The 14185-nt window shown below is 47.3% G+C and overlaps 1 protein-coding gene across 3 annotated transcripts in view; it reads left to right on the top strand.

Moving 5' to 3' along the window:
* LRRK1 (leucine rich repeat kinase 1) overlaps positions 1-14185 on the top strand; it is an 85933-nt gene that overhangs the window by 55620 nt on the left and 16128 nt on the right. For all 3 annotated transcript variants that reach the window (XM_068143304.1, XM_068143305.1, XM_068143307.1), the window contains 9 exons: positions 250-422; positions 2435-2555; positions 2810-2969; positions 3546-3822; positions 6768-6939; positions 8519-8682; positions 9783-9922; positions 11401-11650; positions 13048-13214. In XM_068143304.1, coding sequence (XP_067999405.1) covers positions 250-422; positions 2435-2555; positions 2810-2969; positions 3546-3822; positions 6768-6939; positions 8519-8682; positions 9783-9922; positions 11401-11650; positions 13048-13214 — 1624 coding nt within the window. The remainder of the gene's footprint in view (positions 1-249; positions 423-2434; positions 2556-2809; positions 2970-3545; positions 3823-6767; positions 6940-8518; positions 8683-9782; positions 9923-11400; positions 11651-13047; positions 13215-14185) is intronic.

The following is a 14185-nucleotide window of genomic DNA, read 5'->3' as shown; positions in this document are numbered from 1 at the left end:
TCCTGCTCTGCAGTAGCAGCAGATGATTAAGCCATGTTCTGCAGGAGAACTTCTGTAATGCCCAGAGCACTTGTTGCTGTTGTCACGCTGCCACCACAGGTTGCTTCTGTTTGTTTTGATATATATACATATGTATATTCCATTTTATTTATGTGTGCCATTACCTCCTCTCAAATATTCTCATGTATCCTCACTGAACATACAGTGATTTAACCTGGATGAGATTACTGTCAGTGTTGTCTCTTGCAGGCCAAGGCTCCAAATTCAGTGGTGTTAGTGGTAGGAACACACCTTGATTTAATTGAAACTAAATTCCGTGTCGAGAGGATAGCCACGCTGAGGGCATACGTCTTGGCTCTCTGCCGCTCTCCCTCTGGATCCAGAGCAACTGGCTTCCCAGATATCACATTCAAACACCTGCAGTAAGTACTTGTACCTTTGTGAAGCTCAGTCACTCTATTTTATGTCACTTTAAACACTTTTGTCATGCTGGATCTCCTTGGCAACAAAACAGATTTAGAGACTCGCCAGCATTCCGTCTATTTTTGACAGAGATAATGGGGTAGAATCAGAGAGAAGTTCAGTGGTGCTCAGGGGCCTGATCGTGGGTCTGGGAGATGGAACCTCCAAAGTCATGACCTTGGCCAGCCTGTTTTAGTGCTCTTGCTCCATTCAGGTTTCTCACCATTAAGTGGTAATACAGTTCGTTAGTCAGAAGGAGAGAAGGTTTGTTAACTAATGCTGTGAAACTTGAGAATGTGACTGTTACAGGATGGGTGCTGCAGAGTTTGTTGAGGGGAGGTTACCACCTGACCTGAGAACACAGCTCCCTGCCTTCAGCTGATGAAGTTTTGCCCTTGGGGAGAGGAGGCTTCTGTGGCTGGGCCTGTCAGCCCTGTTTCTTTCCCAGCCACAGAAGGGGAGTGTGGGTGCAGCAGGCTGACACCGAACAGTGTGAAATGATCAGCGCCTGGGGCAAGAGCAGGTGGTAGCTGGCAAGTAAAGAAGCACACTGCAGTGTGCTCCTTTGTTGCATCTGTTGCCTGGCAGAGCGTTCAGGAGACCTCCCACACTCTGTTCTGCAGACACAAGTGCTGCGTTGGGCATCCAGCCTGGCTCCTTCCCACTGGGAGGAGTCCCAGAGATCCAAGTGTAAGGCACAGGGACTCAGGCTGAGAGATAAAGCTTTGTGCTTCTGTCTTCTGAAACCTCTTTTCTCATCACCACAGAGTATCCTAACATGATCCCAATCATTCTTTCTCAAGGGGACTTACTTTTACCGTGCCATACGTCCCTCATGTTCCCTTTATCTTCCAGTTCCCTTGCATTTCCTCCCAGTTGGAGCTGAGCTCCTCTTTACAGGGTCCCAGGCAGTTAGGGGAGTGCAAGGAGTGTGTGTTGTGAAAGTCTTGGGTATCTTGAGACCAGAGTGCTTTTATCAGGGTCATTCTTCAGCATCCCAGTGAGTGCACACTTCTCAGTGCCACTGATGGCTGAGGTTTGAGAAGGCCTGTTTTGACAGGATAAGGAGTGATGGTTTTACATTAAAAGAGGGAGATTTAGTCTAGAGTGAAGGAAGAAAATTTTTGTACAAAGGACACAGCTCACCAGCTCACACTGCTTGGAGATGTGGGAGCTGCCCCATCCCTGAAACCATTCCAGGTCAGGTTGTTTGGGGCTCTGAACAACCTGCTCTAGTTGCTGATGTCCCTGCTGACTGCAGTGGGGTTGGACTGGGTGACATTTCAAAGTCCCTTCCAATCCAAACCACTCCAGTGCTATGCTAAAGCACACTGCTTTAGAAAAGGAGCCACAGGAACATGTGTAGGATCAGTCAGAAAGAAGCTTTGCTGGGTAAAGTGGAAGAGAACTGTTCTTATCCAGCCTACAAAAAGGCCAAAAATAGTAGGAGCTGGGGAGAGAAGGTTTTTAGCTGTTAAAAAGATGATGAAGGCCAGCTTGTAGGATCTAAGCATCAGTTCCCAGATCACAGGATCTAGCTGAGCCAGAATGAGGGTAGGAAAAGGTGTCTGGTAGTCATCATCGTGCCTCTTTGATCTGAGGCAAGGAAAACTGGACTGGTCTCCAGTGACTGCCAACGCCACAGTGCTTTCCTCCTTCCTGCAGTGCCTTCCAGGATGTGTGCATCCCACTAAAGGCAAAAAGGGTGATAGCTTTGGTGCCAGAACGGTCCCCAGAGGTCGCAGCGCGTAGGGGACAGAGAGCAGTGCATAGCAAATGAAGCAGGCAGAGCAGAGCTTGTCCGAACAGGTCTTTTCCAGGCCCCTCTGGATTTTCTTCCAAAGCTAAAAATGCTCACTGAGAGCCTTCCTCCCATGCATCTGATGCAGGAAATTTAAAGTCACTGATAAGAGAAAGGGAGCCAATGTGCTTCTGAGGTTTGGTAATCTTCGCCCTTGTGTGACTTTTGCAGTGAGCTCTCCTGTAAGACCCTGGAGGGCCTGGATGGACTCCGGCAGCTGATTTTTCACGTCACCTGCAACATGAAGGACGTCGGCAGCTCAATTTGCTCACAGAGGCTTGCAGGCAGATTGGTGAGATCTGTGCTCCTAGTGGTGTTGCTTTCCAAAGTGGGGCTTTGGGGGGCTGGGGTTTGGACTGGGAGCTGAAACTGTAGGAGCTGCCATTGGTGCAGGAGGCATGTGAAGGATCTAAGATGACTCTGACTTTGGGGAAAGCACTGCTATGTGATCCCTGTAAAGGGAAGATGACATGACTGGTTCCTCTCCTGCTGGGTGTTTGCTGTCTGGTACTAAGATCCTGCTCCTTTTTCTGGTGTGGCTCACAGATACCAAGAAGTTACCTTAGTCTTCAAGAAGCTGTCCTTGCAGAGCAGCATAGAAGAAGTCAGAATGATGATGTACAATATTTAACAGACAGACAAATAGAAGTGATGATTGAGCAGACACCAGGAAATGATATCAAAGACTATGAAGACTTGCAAACTGGTAGGTCAAAGCAGACCAGTAGTTTCATGGAACCCAGTGTGTAGGCAGGAAAAAAACCCCACCAGATAATTGCAGTGTGAAAAAACAGTTACAGAGTGCTTTACAGCTGTGGAGAGGTCACTCCAGTTCTCGAGGAGAGGACTGGGAAGGTTCTAGGCTGGCTTGAGGCTACTAATTTTTAATTTATTTAATTTTTTAAGAAATGAAGTCTTGTCTGATTTTATTTCTGCTCTGTATAGAATGAGAGCTGCCATAGTTTCAAGATAGATTTTTCTTTAGGGCCCCAGTCCTGCGGCCTTTGCATTGTAGGAGTCAGGGAGAGCCTTTTGCTGTGGGGATGGCAGGGGGTAATGGTGGGGTGGTGGTATGGGGGACAGGAATACTAACTGTAAAGCTGCTGTGGGTTTTATAAGTGCCAGATAGCAGCACTTCTCATGTAAATGTTACTCTCTTGGCTTGGCTGTGTGCTGGCTCTGTGGTGTGCATAAAACTGCAGAGGCTGCCTCATAATCTTGTCCATCTGCGCTGCGGTTTCCTGGTGCTGCTCCATCGCTGATCTCCAGTCTCCTTCTGCAGCCATTAACTTTCTGATCGAAACGGGTACGCTGCTGCACTTCCCAGACACCAGCCATGGCCTGAGGAACCTCTACTTCCTTGACCCCGTCTGGCTCTCAGAGTGCCTGCAGAGGATTTTCAACATCAAGAGCTCCAAGTCTGTAGCTAAGAATGGAGTCATCAGGGCGGAGGATCTCAGGATGCTGCTAGTTGGGACAGGCTTCACTGAGCAAACCGAAGAGCAGTACTTCCAGTTCCTGGCCAAGTTTGAAATTGCACTGCCTGTGGCAAATAACAGGTATGTTGATAATTAGAGGGGTTTAGCCAGGCTGGAAAGAAATAGCCATTCAATTAGTGGATATTAACAGGCTTTGCCACTATAAGCAGTTGTCTTGACAAGGATCTTGCTGTGAGAAAATATTTGCGTGTGTTAAGTAGTGTAATGGAAGGTGTCTGTTGGGGCTGTGTTTCCTGGCATCAACATCATTTGCTCCAAACAAGCTGGGCTGAAAACTTTCCAGAGCAGGTCTTTGTCCACCCAGCACACTGAGGCTGGTGACAGGCTCAGCCACCAGCACGGAGGGACAGTGACACCCCCAGGGATGTGGCAATGAGCCGCAGGCGCTCAGCTGGTGCAGCTGCAGCTGAAAGAGGATGTGAGGCTCATGGCTGCAGGGCCTGAAATATGGATGGGCTGGAGCCCTCTGTTCCCGGTGAAAGATCCTCATTCTGGTGTGTGGCAGAAAACTTTGGGTAATCGATACTTGTCAGGTCTGAAAGTAGCAGTCTTTTCTTTCTTGTGAGATGGGGGAAGTGCAGCCTCAGTAGCAATGTGATTTCATCCTTTCGGCCTCAATAGGTATTGATCAATAGTTTTCCTAGAAAAGGTCTAGGAAACCTCACTCTCTTCAAATGTTAATGAGTCCTCCTCCCCTCTGTGTGTCTGTCCCCCCCCCCCCCCCAATCTCTTTTCCTCTGGGCAGCGTTCCCTGCTGTTTTTCTCTCTCCCATCTGCTCAGTGACAGGCTGTTGTTGCCTTCGCGGTGAAACCAGAGTTGGATGGCACTTCGGTGGTGGCATTTGCATTTCACTTCCTTGCCATTGCAGGACAGCAGAGCTGCATTACCCTGAGCCTCTGGGGAGCTCTGAATGCCAGCACAAGTGCAGCATTCTCTGGGCTGTCATTGTGGCTGTCACTTACCCGGGCCCGGATGCCAACAAATTTTCTCAGGCTTAGCACAGATAAAGCAGCAATGCTTCTGATTAGTCCAAAATGCCTTTTGGACTCCTTGTCACTATCTGCCACTTTTCTCCAAGGCAATTACATTGTCTGTGCCTGGGGAACAAGGAAACTGCTTTTTCATGGCCTGGCCAATCTTTTTCAGAGTGATCCAAGCCACGTTAACAGAATATTCTTCCCACTGACGGACTGTAGCTACAGCAGGTTGTGTTAATTTAATGTCCTAGCCAGACACAGAGCAGCTATTTGTTACTGTGCTTATGCAATTATTGTCTAGATTGCCAGATAGGGTTTCTGTGCAGTCAGTAGAGAAAGCAGCTGCCAGTTTCTGTTCTGAAAGGATAGATGGGGGCATGTTTCACATATTTTCAAAATTTGCATTGGCTGTTGTTCAAGAGCATAGAATCACCATCTGTATTATAATCCACTGTAGAGCTGTGGCCCAGAAGGGCCTCACTGGCCGCCTTCTATTCCCAGACCCTTTCTTGGATGCACTGAAGGAAGTTTATGGGCTGTCACATGATGCAGCCACTACCTTTATAGAGCAAGAACTTCGGGTTTGATGCACTCCACTTTTCTGCCTAAGGTGCATGTGTCAGGGTTGACAATATGACCATTCTTATTGTAATTTATAAGTGAAGAGGAACTTTGATTGGTTGTACATTCCAAAGATGTTTCATGGAACACGTCATTCGATCCTATAAAGTGTCATCAGATGTGACATCTGGAGAGAGCTGCTGTCTCGTGATGGCTGTCTTTTCTGAGCTGATACTTCAGCTTTTGCAGAATACTGCAGCTGCTAGAGAGAAAGTGCGGCAGGCTTAAAGCACTGGATTTGGACCCAGAGTTAGCTGTGGGTCTAGGCCTTGCCACTGTTATCTGGGTCAAGTCCCTTGGCTGTTTGCCTCACTGCTGTCCTTGTGCCTGTCAGTGATGAGCCCCAGATGCTGACACTCAGACTCAGCCCTGATAAAGCAGCAGTGCTTCTGCTTATAGGCAAGTCAGATTTTGAATCCTATGGGCAACTTGGAATGCATTTGGTACAGAGTTGCTGTCAGTTACTGGCAGATACCAAAAGCCATAAGCTCATTGTTTTCAAGATAGTTCTAGTCTGTCAACAGGTTTTGCCTTCCCAAACACTAATGATCAGGACATAGGAATATTCTGCGCTCACTGGGAGATCTGAAAATAATTTGGAAGCTTTGTGGTCCTCTACACCAGGGTAGCTCTGTTACTTCTGACTCATCAGACTCAGATAGCACTAAGCCTCCTCCACACTTGGGCAAAGAACCTAATGACCTGATTGCAGGAGTAGACTGAGCAAGACAAGTGATACTTCTGCTGGCATCAGTCTGGCAAAGCGAGCTTTGGTCCTGGGAGTTTGTCAGGGACAAGGCAGGGAGTCCATCAGCTGCGGTATGGTGCAATAGGAGCCCTGTCATGTTGGCCCATAAGATGCTTTCATTCTGGGACTGGGGTGAGAGCCAGATAATCCAGTCCCTGCAGCCTGTAACTGCCTCACTGCCACCTCCCACAACACCTCCTCTCCCCAACTTCTGGGCTTACTGAAGCTGAGCTTCTGTAGGTTGTATATTTGCATTTATCTTCTGTTCCACAGCTGGAATTCTCTGCTTACTACTAGGGCAGGATAGTAAAGATACCAAACATGAGTCCCAATGTCACAGCTGTTGTAATGACTCCTATATTTTAATGCATTTAATTTGTGATTACACAAGTGTCCTGCTCATTACATGAATTTCAGCCCTGTCCAGCAGCCCCGGCTGAATTGTGTCATGTCTGTTTTGCCTCCGCTTGCTTCCATAGTGTAAATGAGTTTCCCCATGCATTGCTGCAGCCCTTTAGTCTAAAAGCTTTTTTATATGCAGTAGGCTGTGCCATTAAAAATCTCTTTGGAGACTGAATCGCCTTATTATCCAGTAACAATGTACTCACTGTTACAAGCTGTAGCTAAAATTCGAGCTGTTGAACTTCATGTCTTTCAGCTACCTCCTCCCTCATCTGCTTCCTACCAAGCCAGCATTAGATATTCACGGACTCTGCCACCAAACCTCCAACACAGTCCAGAGGGTGTTCAAGATGAGTTTTGTCCCAGTTGGCTTTTGGCAAAGATTCATTGCCCGAATGCTAATTAGCCTGGCAGAGATGGACCTCCAGGTAGGTGACTGTATCTCTCTGCAAGAAGACGACAGCTAAAAGTTGTTACTCACTCTGAGTGTACGTGGGTGTCTCTTCACATTGTTTGCTTCAGTCACAGACTTCAATAACATTATTGGAGTAAACAGGGTAAGATGAGACTCTGCAATCAAAATCTGATTCTGTTTTCACAGTAGGTGTCATTTAGAACAACAAGCTGGCACTGGGGGAGACAGCCTGCATTCTCCACAGCCTCTTTATAGCACTGGGCCAGGCTCTGCTCATGTCATTTGCCAGTGGGGATCTGGAATAGCTCCACCAAAGCCAGCTATCTGAATCTGCATGGCTTTAAATGAGAAGAAAATTACAGGACTGCTGCCTTAATGGGATAATGAGTGCAAGCAGGCACCCTATTAATGCCAGTGGTATGCATCTCATTAAAGCAGCGTTCGTAAGGCTTGGAAAGCAAAGTGAATTTTGGTGGCGTGACAGACCTGGCTTTGTGGCAGCTTGTATCTGAAAACATAGTCCTGCTGGAAACCCTAACAAATACCTGCCAAGTATTTTTTAGTATACTGTGGTATCTTCTTAACAGCTATCCATTTAAACTGTGCTCTCTCACTGAGGTACAGAACATGGAAAACGTGATACCAGCTCCTCTGTGTTCCAGGCTTCTCAAACCATGGAATAACTTGAGCTGTTTCAATGGGCTGTCTTGGCAACCCCTTGCTTACATCCTCATGGGCACTATATAACCCTAGAGGACTTCTGCTACAACTTCATCCAGTCCTCATTGAAGGGAATGGAAAGGATGCCAGAATCAGACCTGTCTGTGGACAAATAAGCATCAGAGCAGTGACTGCAGTGGAGTTCTGCAGATTAAGTCTTCCGCTTTAAAACAAAAATACATTTTGCTCTGAGTGCTGGTTTGAAGCATCTTGGAGAAAAGCCATCTTCCTCCTACTGAAACAGGTGGAGAAGTTAACTCTCTACACTGAGGGCAAACTTAATCATTCACTAGAACATTCAGCTCTTCTTTAGGTTTATAAGATTTGGCAAATGCAGAATTCATCTAACAAATGTCACAGTCACAGAATTAACTTTGTTCACTGATCTGAAATGGTTCCTTTTTGACTGGTGTGCAAGATATTTCCATTGCTGCAAACCCAGCTTCTGCTGTCTGTATTTCCATGCCATTGCAAATTTCTGAGTACAGCTCTCTCTTGAGTGGGAAAAGACATCGCAGGATGCCAGCCTGGTGAGGATTGGAAGGGGCCTCTGGAGATCATCCAGTCCAACCCCCTGCTAAAGCAGGGTCACCCACAGCACAGGATCACAACGTTCTGGTGTGTTTAGAATCTCTCCAGAGAACGAGACCCACAACCTCTCTGGGCAGCCTGCTCCAGGGCTCCAGCACCCTCAAAGTAAAGAAGTTTTCCCTTGTGTTTAGGTGGAACTCCCTGTGTTCCAGTTTGTGCCTCTTGTCCTTGTATGATAGCACCCATGAAGGCCAAAACGTTGTCTTAATGCTCAGGCAAAATGACATCCTCATGAGACATTCAATAATGTAATGATTTTCATGGTTCTCTGCTTGTTTCAGCTCTTTGAGAACAAGAAGAATGCCAAGACGAGAAGCAAAAAGGTGACCATCTACAGCTTCACAGGCAGCCAAAGGAACCGCTGCAGCACCTTCCGAGTCAAAAGGACTCACACTGTTTACTGGCAGGAAGGTCTGTTCGTTACCTTTGATGGAGGCTACCTTAGGTAATTTGGGTTCATGATACAGTATGTGTGACAGGGAGCTGACTGAGTGTGTGCAACACAGCAGCTGAGTGGAGATGAATGGGCCTGACTTGTACTGTGTACTCACTCACCAGGAGACGAGGAGGCTCTTCTAATAGACATAATTCATGTGGTAACAACTGGTGACAAAAATGATGAATCACTGATTGTTTGGCAGCTCTGAATATATCAAACTTATGTGTTATTGCAGCCACAATTCAGAGAATCTCGAAAACAGAAAATGATATTCAGAGCAGAACTCTTTGCCAGTGTAAAATCATGCGTTCTCACATGCAAAGGTTTCCTTACGTCAGTCAGTTTCCCATTAAAAGCTCACCACTGTGTGGCAGCAATCCAGATCAGTGGAGGTGGTTTTGTGCTGCCAGACTGTGTGTGACAGGGACTGTGGACAACTGGTTTAAGCTGGCCAAGGCAGAGTGTCTGCTGGCTTGGAGCCTGGACAAAACCAGCTGTGCATGTTTGTGAAAGAACATTTGAGAGCAGGCAGCCACTTAAGACTTTCATCTCTGTAGTATCTGCAGAGGCATTTAGTCTTGCAGTCCTTGGCAGGATAGGGAGGAACCATCGGTGCTGTTGCATGGTTGGAAACTAGAAAGGCACAGTGACCTTCCTGAGTTCATCCAAGTAAAACTTGGATCCAGGTATTGCAGGAATCCTGAAATCTGGACCACTATGATGGTCATGCTCTTTCCTCCCTGTGCCCTTCAGGGAGGTACAGAACAGAGCTCTTCTTATGAAAGCTTTATTTTTTTATGGAATTGCAGGAAGGGCATTTCTGTCAAAATCTCCATTGTCACTTAGGTCAGAATATGCTCTGAGTCTCATCTGCTGTAGCATTTACCCATCGTGAGCAGCCAATCTCTGTGCAGGGTTTCTCTTCTGAAAGTCATTTGCAGAACAGACTGAACTGAAAATCATCCTCAAAGCTAGGTTGCTTTTTATTTTGATTACTTAGGCACTGTGTGTTATTAAGTAGCTCGGGTTTCCTGTGAGAAGGAAGAATTGTTGACGTTGGTACTTCACAGAAGCTTGACACAGTTGTCCTTTGGCTTCCTCAACAGTGTCGAGTCTTCTGATGTGAATTGGAAAAAGAAAAAAAGTGGGGGAATTAAAATAATTTGCCAGTCAGAAGTGAGAGACTTTTCAGCAATGGCATTCATCACAGATCATGTCAACTCTTTGATAGACCAGTGGTTTCCTGGTAAGAGAACTCCTGCTTTCTGTGCAATATTATACTTTTTTAACAGAAGGTTCTTTGACTGAGCTCTCCAGGTGCACAATATGGTGTGTGAATTGAAGTCCTCTCAGGCTCTGACAGTCTCAAGCCAATAAGGTTTCAGGAAATCTGGTAACCTGCAGGCAGATCAAGATTATTTGCCAGCCCACCTTGGTCCAGAAGTTGTGTCAGTCACTGCAGGCACAGGTGAAGCATCACTGTTCAAGCAACCTGCTTCTGCAGGCGTTCAGGAGACTCTTCCGGCACTTATAGCAGGGACAGGATTTGGCCCAAACGACTTGGCACTGTCCCTTGACAGCAGAACTCATTCTGGCATCAGCTGGGATCAGCACTTGCCCACCACTTCTAACAGCCTATAATTTATCAAAGCAAGATGTGAGAGGCATGAGTGAATGTGATACCAAGGACTCTGTGCCAAGTTAACTTCCTTGACTCCAGCAGTTGTTTTTCCTCTGATCAGCCCAGATCCTGCTGTTACCCAGTGGGGCCTTTGCAACCCCAATACACTTTGTTTCAAACCAAAACAAAATCTGAAGTGTTCTTTGTGGTCCCACACTGCTCTAGCAAGCAGTGCCAAAATCTCTTAATTGGAGGCTTTCTGGAGGAAATGGTTGTGCACTCACATATTCATCCTCTGCATGTTAGATTTGCCTTTGGATTAAAATAATAATAAGGTTAATCACTCAAGCTTGAGCAGAGTCATGACTTCAAAGGCTGCAGCCTACTTGTTGGTGTTTAATGGAGCCTGTCACCAAAAATCCCTCTGTAGTCTGTGGGAGAGGTGTGAACCTCCCAAAGGTTTGGTCTTGATAGAATCCACGTTTCACCCAGAGGAGCTGAAAACCTTGCCTGTGAGAGAGAACGTTTCCTTTCTTGGGTGCTGCAGGTGAGTGCTTACTCCTAGCCTGCACCTGGAGCATGCAATGTGCCATTCCCATTCAATGCCTGTTCTTTGCCTGAAGTCTTCTGGCAGCTCAGAGTCTTGAAGCCAGCATGACTGGGGTTCCTGGACAGCCTCACGGCTGCCATCCTTCTACTACATGGTCATGCTCTTTAGCATAGGCACTGAACCCTGTCAGCAGTTCATACAAAGACACCCAGCAAGTAGGAGGTTCTCTCCAGTATTTTATTCATATACTTCTATTTTTGTGCTGGTCCTGAATATATTTTCTTCAGGAGTCTGTGCATTACCTGTGACCAAAGCAGAGCAGCTGTTACATCAGCAGTCCTGTCTCCTCAGAACTGTTCCTGCTATCTGGGCATGCTTGGCACAAACCTACTTTCCCATTGCAGTCAGCATGCTGCAGTAAGCTGCTGCTCTCATGAGCGTGGCTATTTTCAGCCAGAGTGGCTGCAGACATTGGAGTGCACGAGGAGCTGTGCTCTTTCTCAGTTTGTGTGAGTTGTGTTGCTTTCTCTTTCTTTGCCTGCTTGCCTTTAAGCACTCACAGCCACTGAGAGTGATGGCACATTGCTGATGGAGCAGTATGTGCCCTGCCACATCTGTGCAGCTTCCAAGCCAGAGGAGAATGAGTGTGGTGAGAAGGTGGAGGACGGACAGTACTTCAACATGGAGGATTGTGTCCTGACTGCCATCGAGCTTGACTGCATCACGTGTCCTAACCACCCTGACATCCCTGTTTCTCTCCAAGAGCTGGTCCCAGAGCTTTTCATGACTGATTTTCCTGCCAGGTAATGTTATTTGCTAGCCTTTGTTGAAGTCTCAGTGTATCCATGTTGGATTTTTTTCTTAAGTCACCTCTGCTAGAGGAACATATCGACAGGAAACAAACTCATCCACTCTCCATTCCTGCTCTGCCAATTCATCCTAAACTGCCCTCCTGGTGGTCAGCACACTTGCTTAGACAATTGCAGTGTGCTGACCCAAGTCATCACTTCAGGAGGTCCTTTGAGATCACTGTGACACAATGTGAAATCCCTTTGTAAAGCCACAGCTGTCCTGCATTGCCCAGTACTCTGACCAGAGCTTTCAATAGTTGGAGTCTTTGTGTGGAGACTTTAATGTGACAGAACCAAAGGAAGTGCTGCTGCGCCTCAGGACTGGCACTGAAATCATCGTTAGGTTTGAGAAGCCTATAGCAGAGTGAATTTATATGGACACCACCAGAGAATTCACACTGAGTCCAGGCTCCAGCTCGACTGAGGGCTGTTGGATGTGTTGTAGAAGTGTGGCAGTCCTGAAGAGCTGAAACAGCTCTTCCCTGCCTAGAGCAGCCCTGCCAAATCTTTAAGCTGCTTAACCGCATTCCCAGGTGGGTCCAGCCTTATACACCTTATTACTTTGCGTTTAGAGCAAGAGATCTCCTGATAGCAGGCAGGACAGGGGACCAGTGTCTCTTTTGGTTCACACTCCCTCAGACCTTTCTGTGCCAATGCAAAGCCATGAGGCCTGTAGGCCAAACTGTGTCCTGTTGGCTGCAGTCAGAGCTTTCTGTGCTCCCACTGATCCCTGTTCCTTTTTTGGGGTCTCTTTACTGGGCAGACATCCCATCAGCTCCTCAGGACAGCCCTTCTCACAGTGCTATCTCCTAGAGATTTATTTGACGGGTGCAAGGCGAATGGAGATGTTTGAAGTGTGCACAGCTGTAAAAGTAGTCTCTAGAAAAGTAGGGAAATGATGGATTGCAGCCTGGGAACAGTGAGCTGATTTGAATAATCAGGTTTCAGAGCGTGGGGCTGTTCATAAACATCCTGCCCTGCCTCAGCGGAGAGAAGAGGAAGAGGAGGTAAATGAAGCAGAGCAATAGTTAATGCAGATAAAGAGAACAATCCCTGTACCTGTGTCATCTGCTTGGAAAAGCAGCCGGTGTGCTTTCCAGATCTGTTTGATTCATGTCAAAACCCCCTGTCTGCTTGGTTACCCATGGTACTTTTCTTGCAAGAAACCTGTTGAACAGCACCAGCGAACACAGAGTACCTTGGGATGACCAAGGTAGTTTAGGTGACCCAGGCCTTGATAAGACAAGAACCTATGAGGGATTTGTGGAAATGGAAATCCCATTAAAAAGGTGAATTTACAATGTCTTTTGCAACTTTTTAATTAAAAAGCCTCCATCTCTTTTTGGCAGACTCTTCCTGGAAAATAGCAAACTGGAATGCAGTGAAAATGAAAACAACGTTCTCGGCCAGGGTGGAAGTGGGACCGTTATATATCGGGCACGGTACCAAGGAAAACCTGTGGCTGTGAAGAGATTTCAGATTAAGAAATGCAAAGGCTCTCCTGCTTCAGCTGCAGGTAGGGTGCACAGTGTCGGTGTTGGGAACCGGCTCGTGCAGCCTGCAGCCCCAGGCTGAGACCAGAGAGCCTTCGCTCTCCCACGTGCTGGCAGCACCTATTTAAATATAGCTATGAAGTGTATGGCAAAATTGATGTGATCCATGGAGGAAGAGGGTGCATCTTAAAGGGTCCTTCACCAAAGCACTTGTAGTGATGAAGGTCATTGGCACTGCAGGAAGCTTCTCTCTTGCAGGTCAATGAGTGGACTCAGAGGGTGCCAAGGCAGAGCTCTTGACTGGGATGAGAGGCAAGATTTCACCTCCTATTCCCAAGCTGTTTGGCAATGAGAAGTGTGGGTTTGTATGGGTTTGCACTGGGGACTTGTGGGGCTTCACTTCTGAATAAATCTTTTACTCCATCTGTGCCAGCAGCTACAGAAAGCAAAATGGAAACCCATCTGAGCCTGCCAGCTCCTCCAGGCAGGGACAGGTTCTTGTACTGCACACACTGTCTGCTGAGCCCAGGTTTCCAGCAGAGCCTCAGGCCCTGGAAGGGGAAAGTGCCTTACTCTTCCTTTCAGTCAGGGAAGGAGACAGTGACCCCCTGAGCTGTGGTGGAGACCAGCTGCTGTCCCAGAGATCAATAATCTTGGGAAAGACCAGACCTGCCTAAGCAGCCTGTGTTCCCCCATGGCTGAAGGACAATTAGTGTGAAGGGTCCCTCTTCTGGCTGTGCAGCTGAGAAAGGGTAGGAAGAGCCACCAAAGGGTCTGCAGTGTGACATCCACACCTGGAGAGTCCCTGCTTTAAAAGGCACAGCACAAGTTTTCCAAAGTCATCCAGGTGGTGAATTTTAGAAGAGTGTGTAGCAGACACATTGTGGTTGGTGTTAAAAGACCAAGGGGACACTTGCCTCCTGAGGCACCCTTACAGCTCCTGCCTCCTGAGGCACCCTTTCAGCTCCTGCCTCCTGAGGCACCCTTACAGCTC

The sequence above is a fragment of the Melanerpes formicivorus genome, unplaced genomic scaffold, assembly GCF_026170545.1.
Source record: "Melanerpes formicivorus ecotype bairdi unplaced genomic scaffold, bMelFor1.0.p_v2 SCAF_10, whole genome shotgun sequence".
Lineage (NCBI taxonomy): Eukaryota > Metazoa > Chordata > Aves > Piciformes > Picidae > Melanerpes > Melanerpes formicivorus.
Note: the sequence above shows the minus strand (reverse complement) of the source record. Positions and strands in the feature narration are given on the sequence as shown.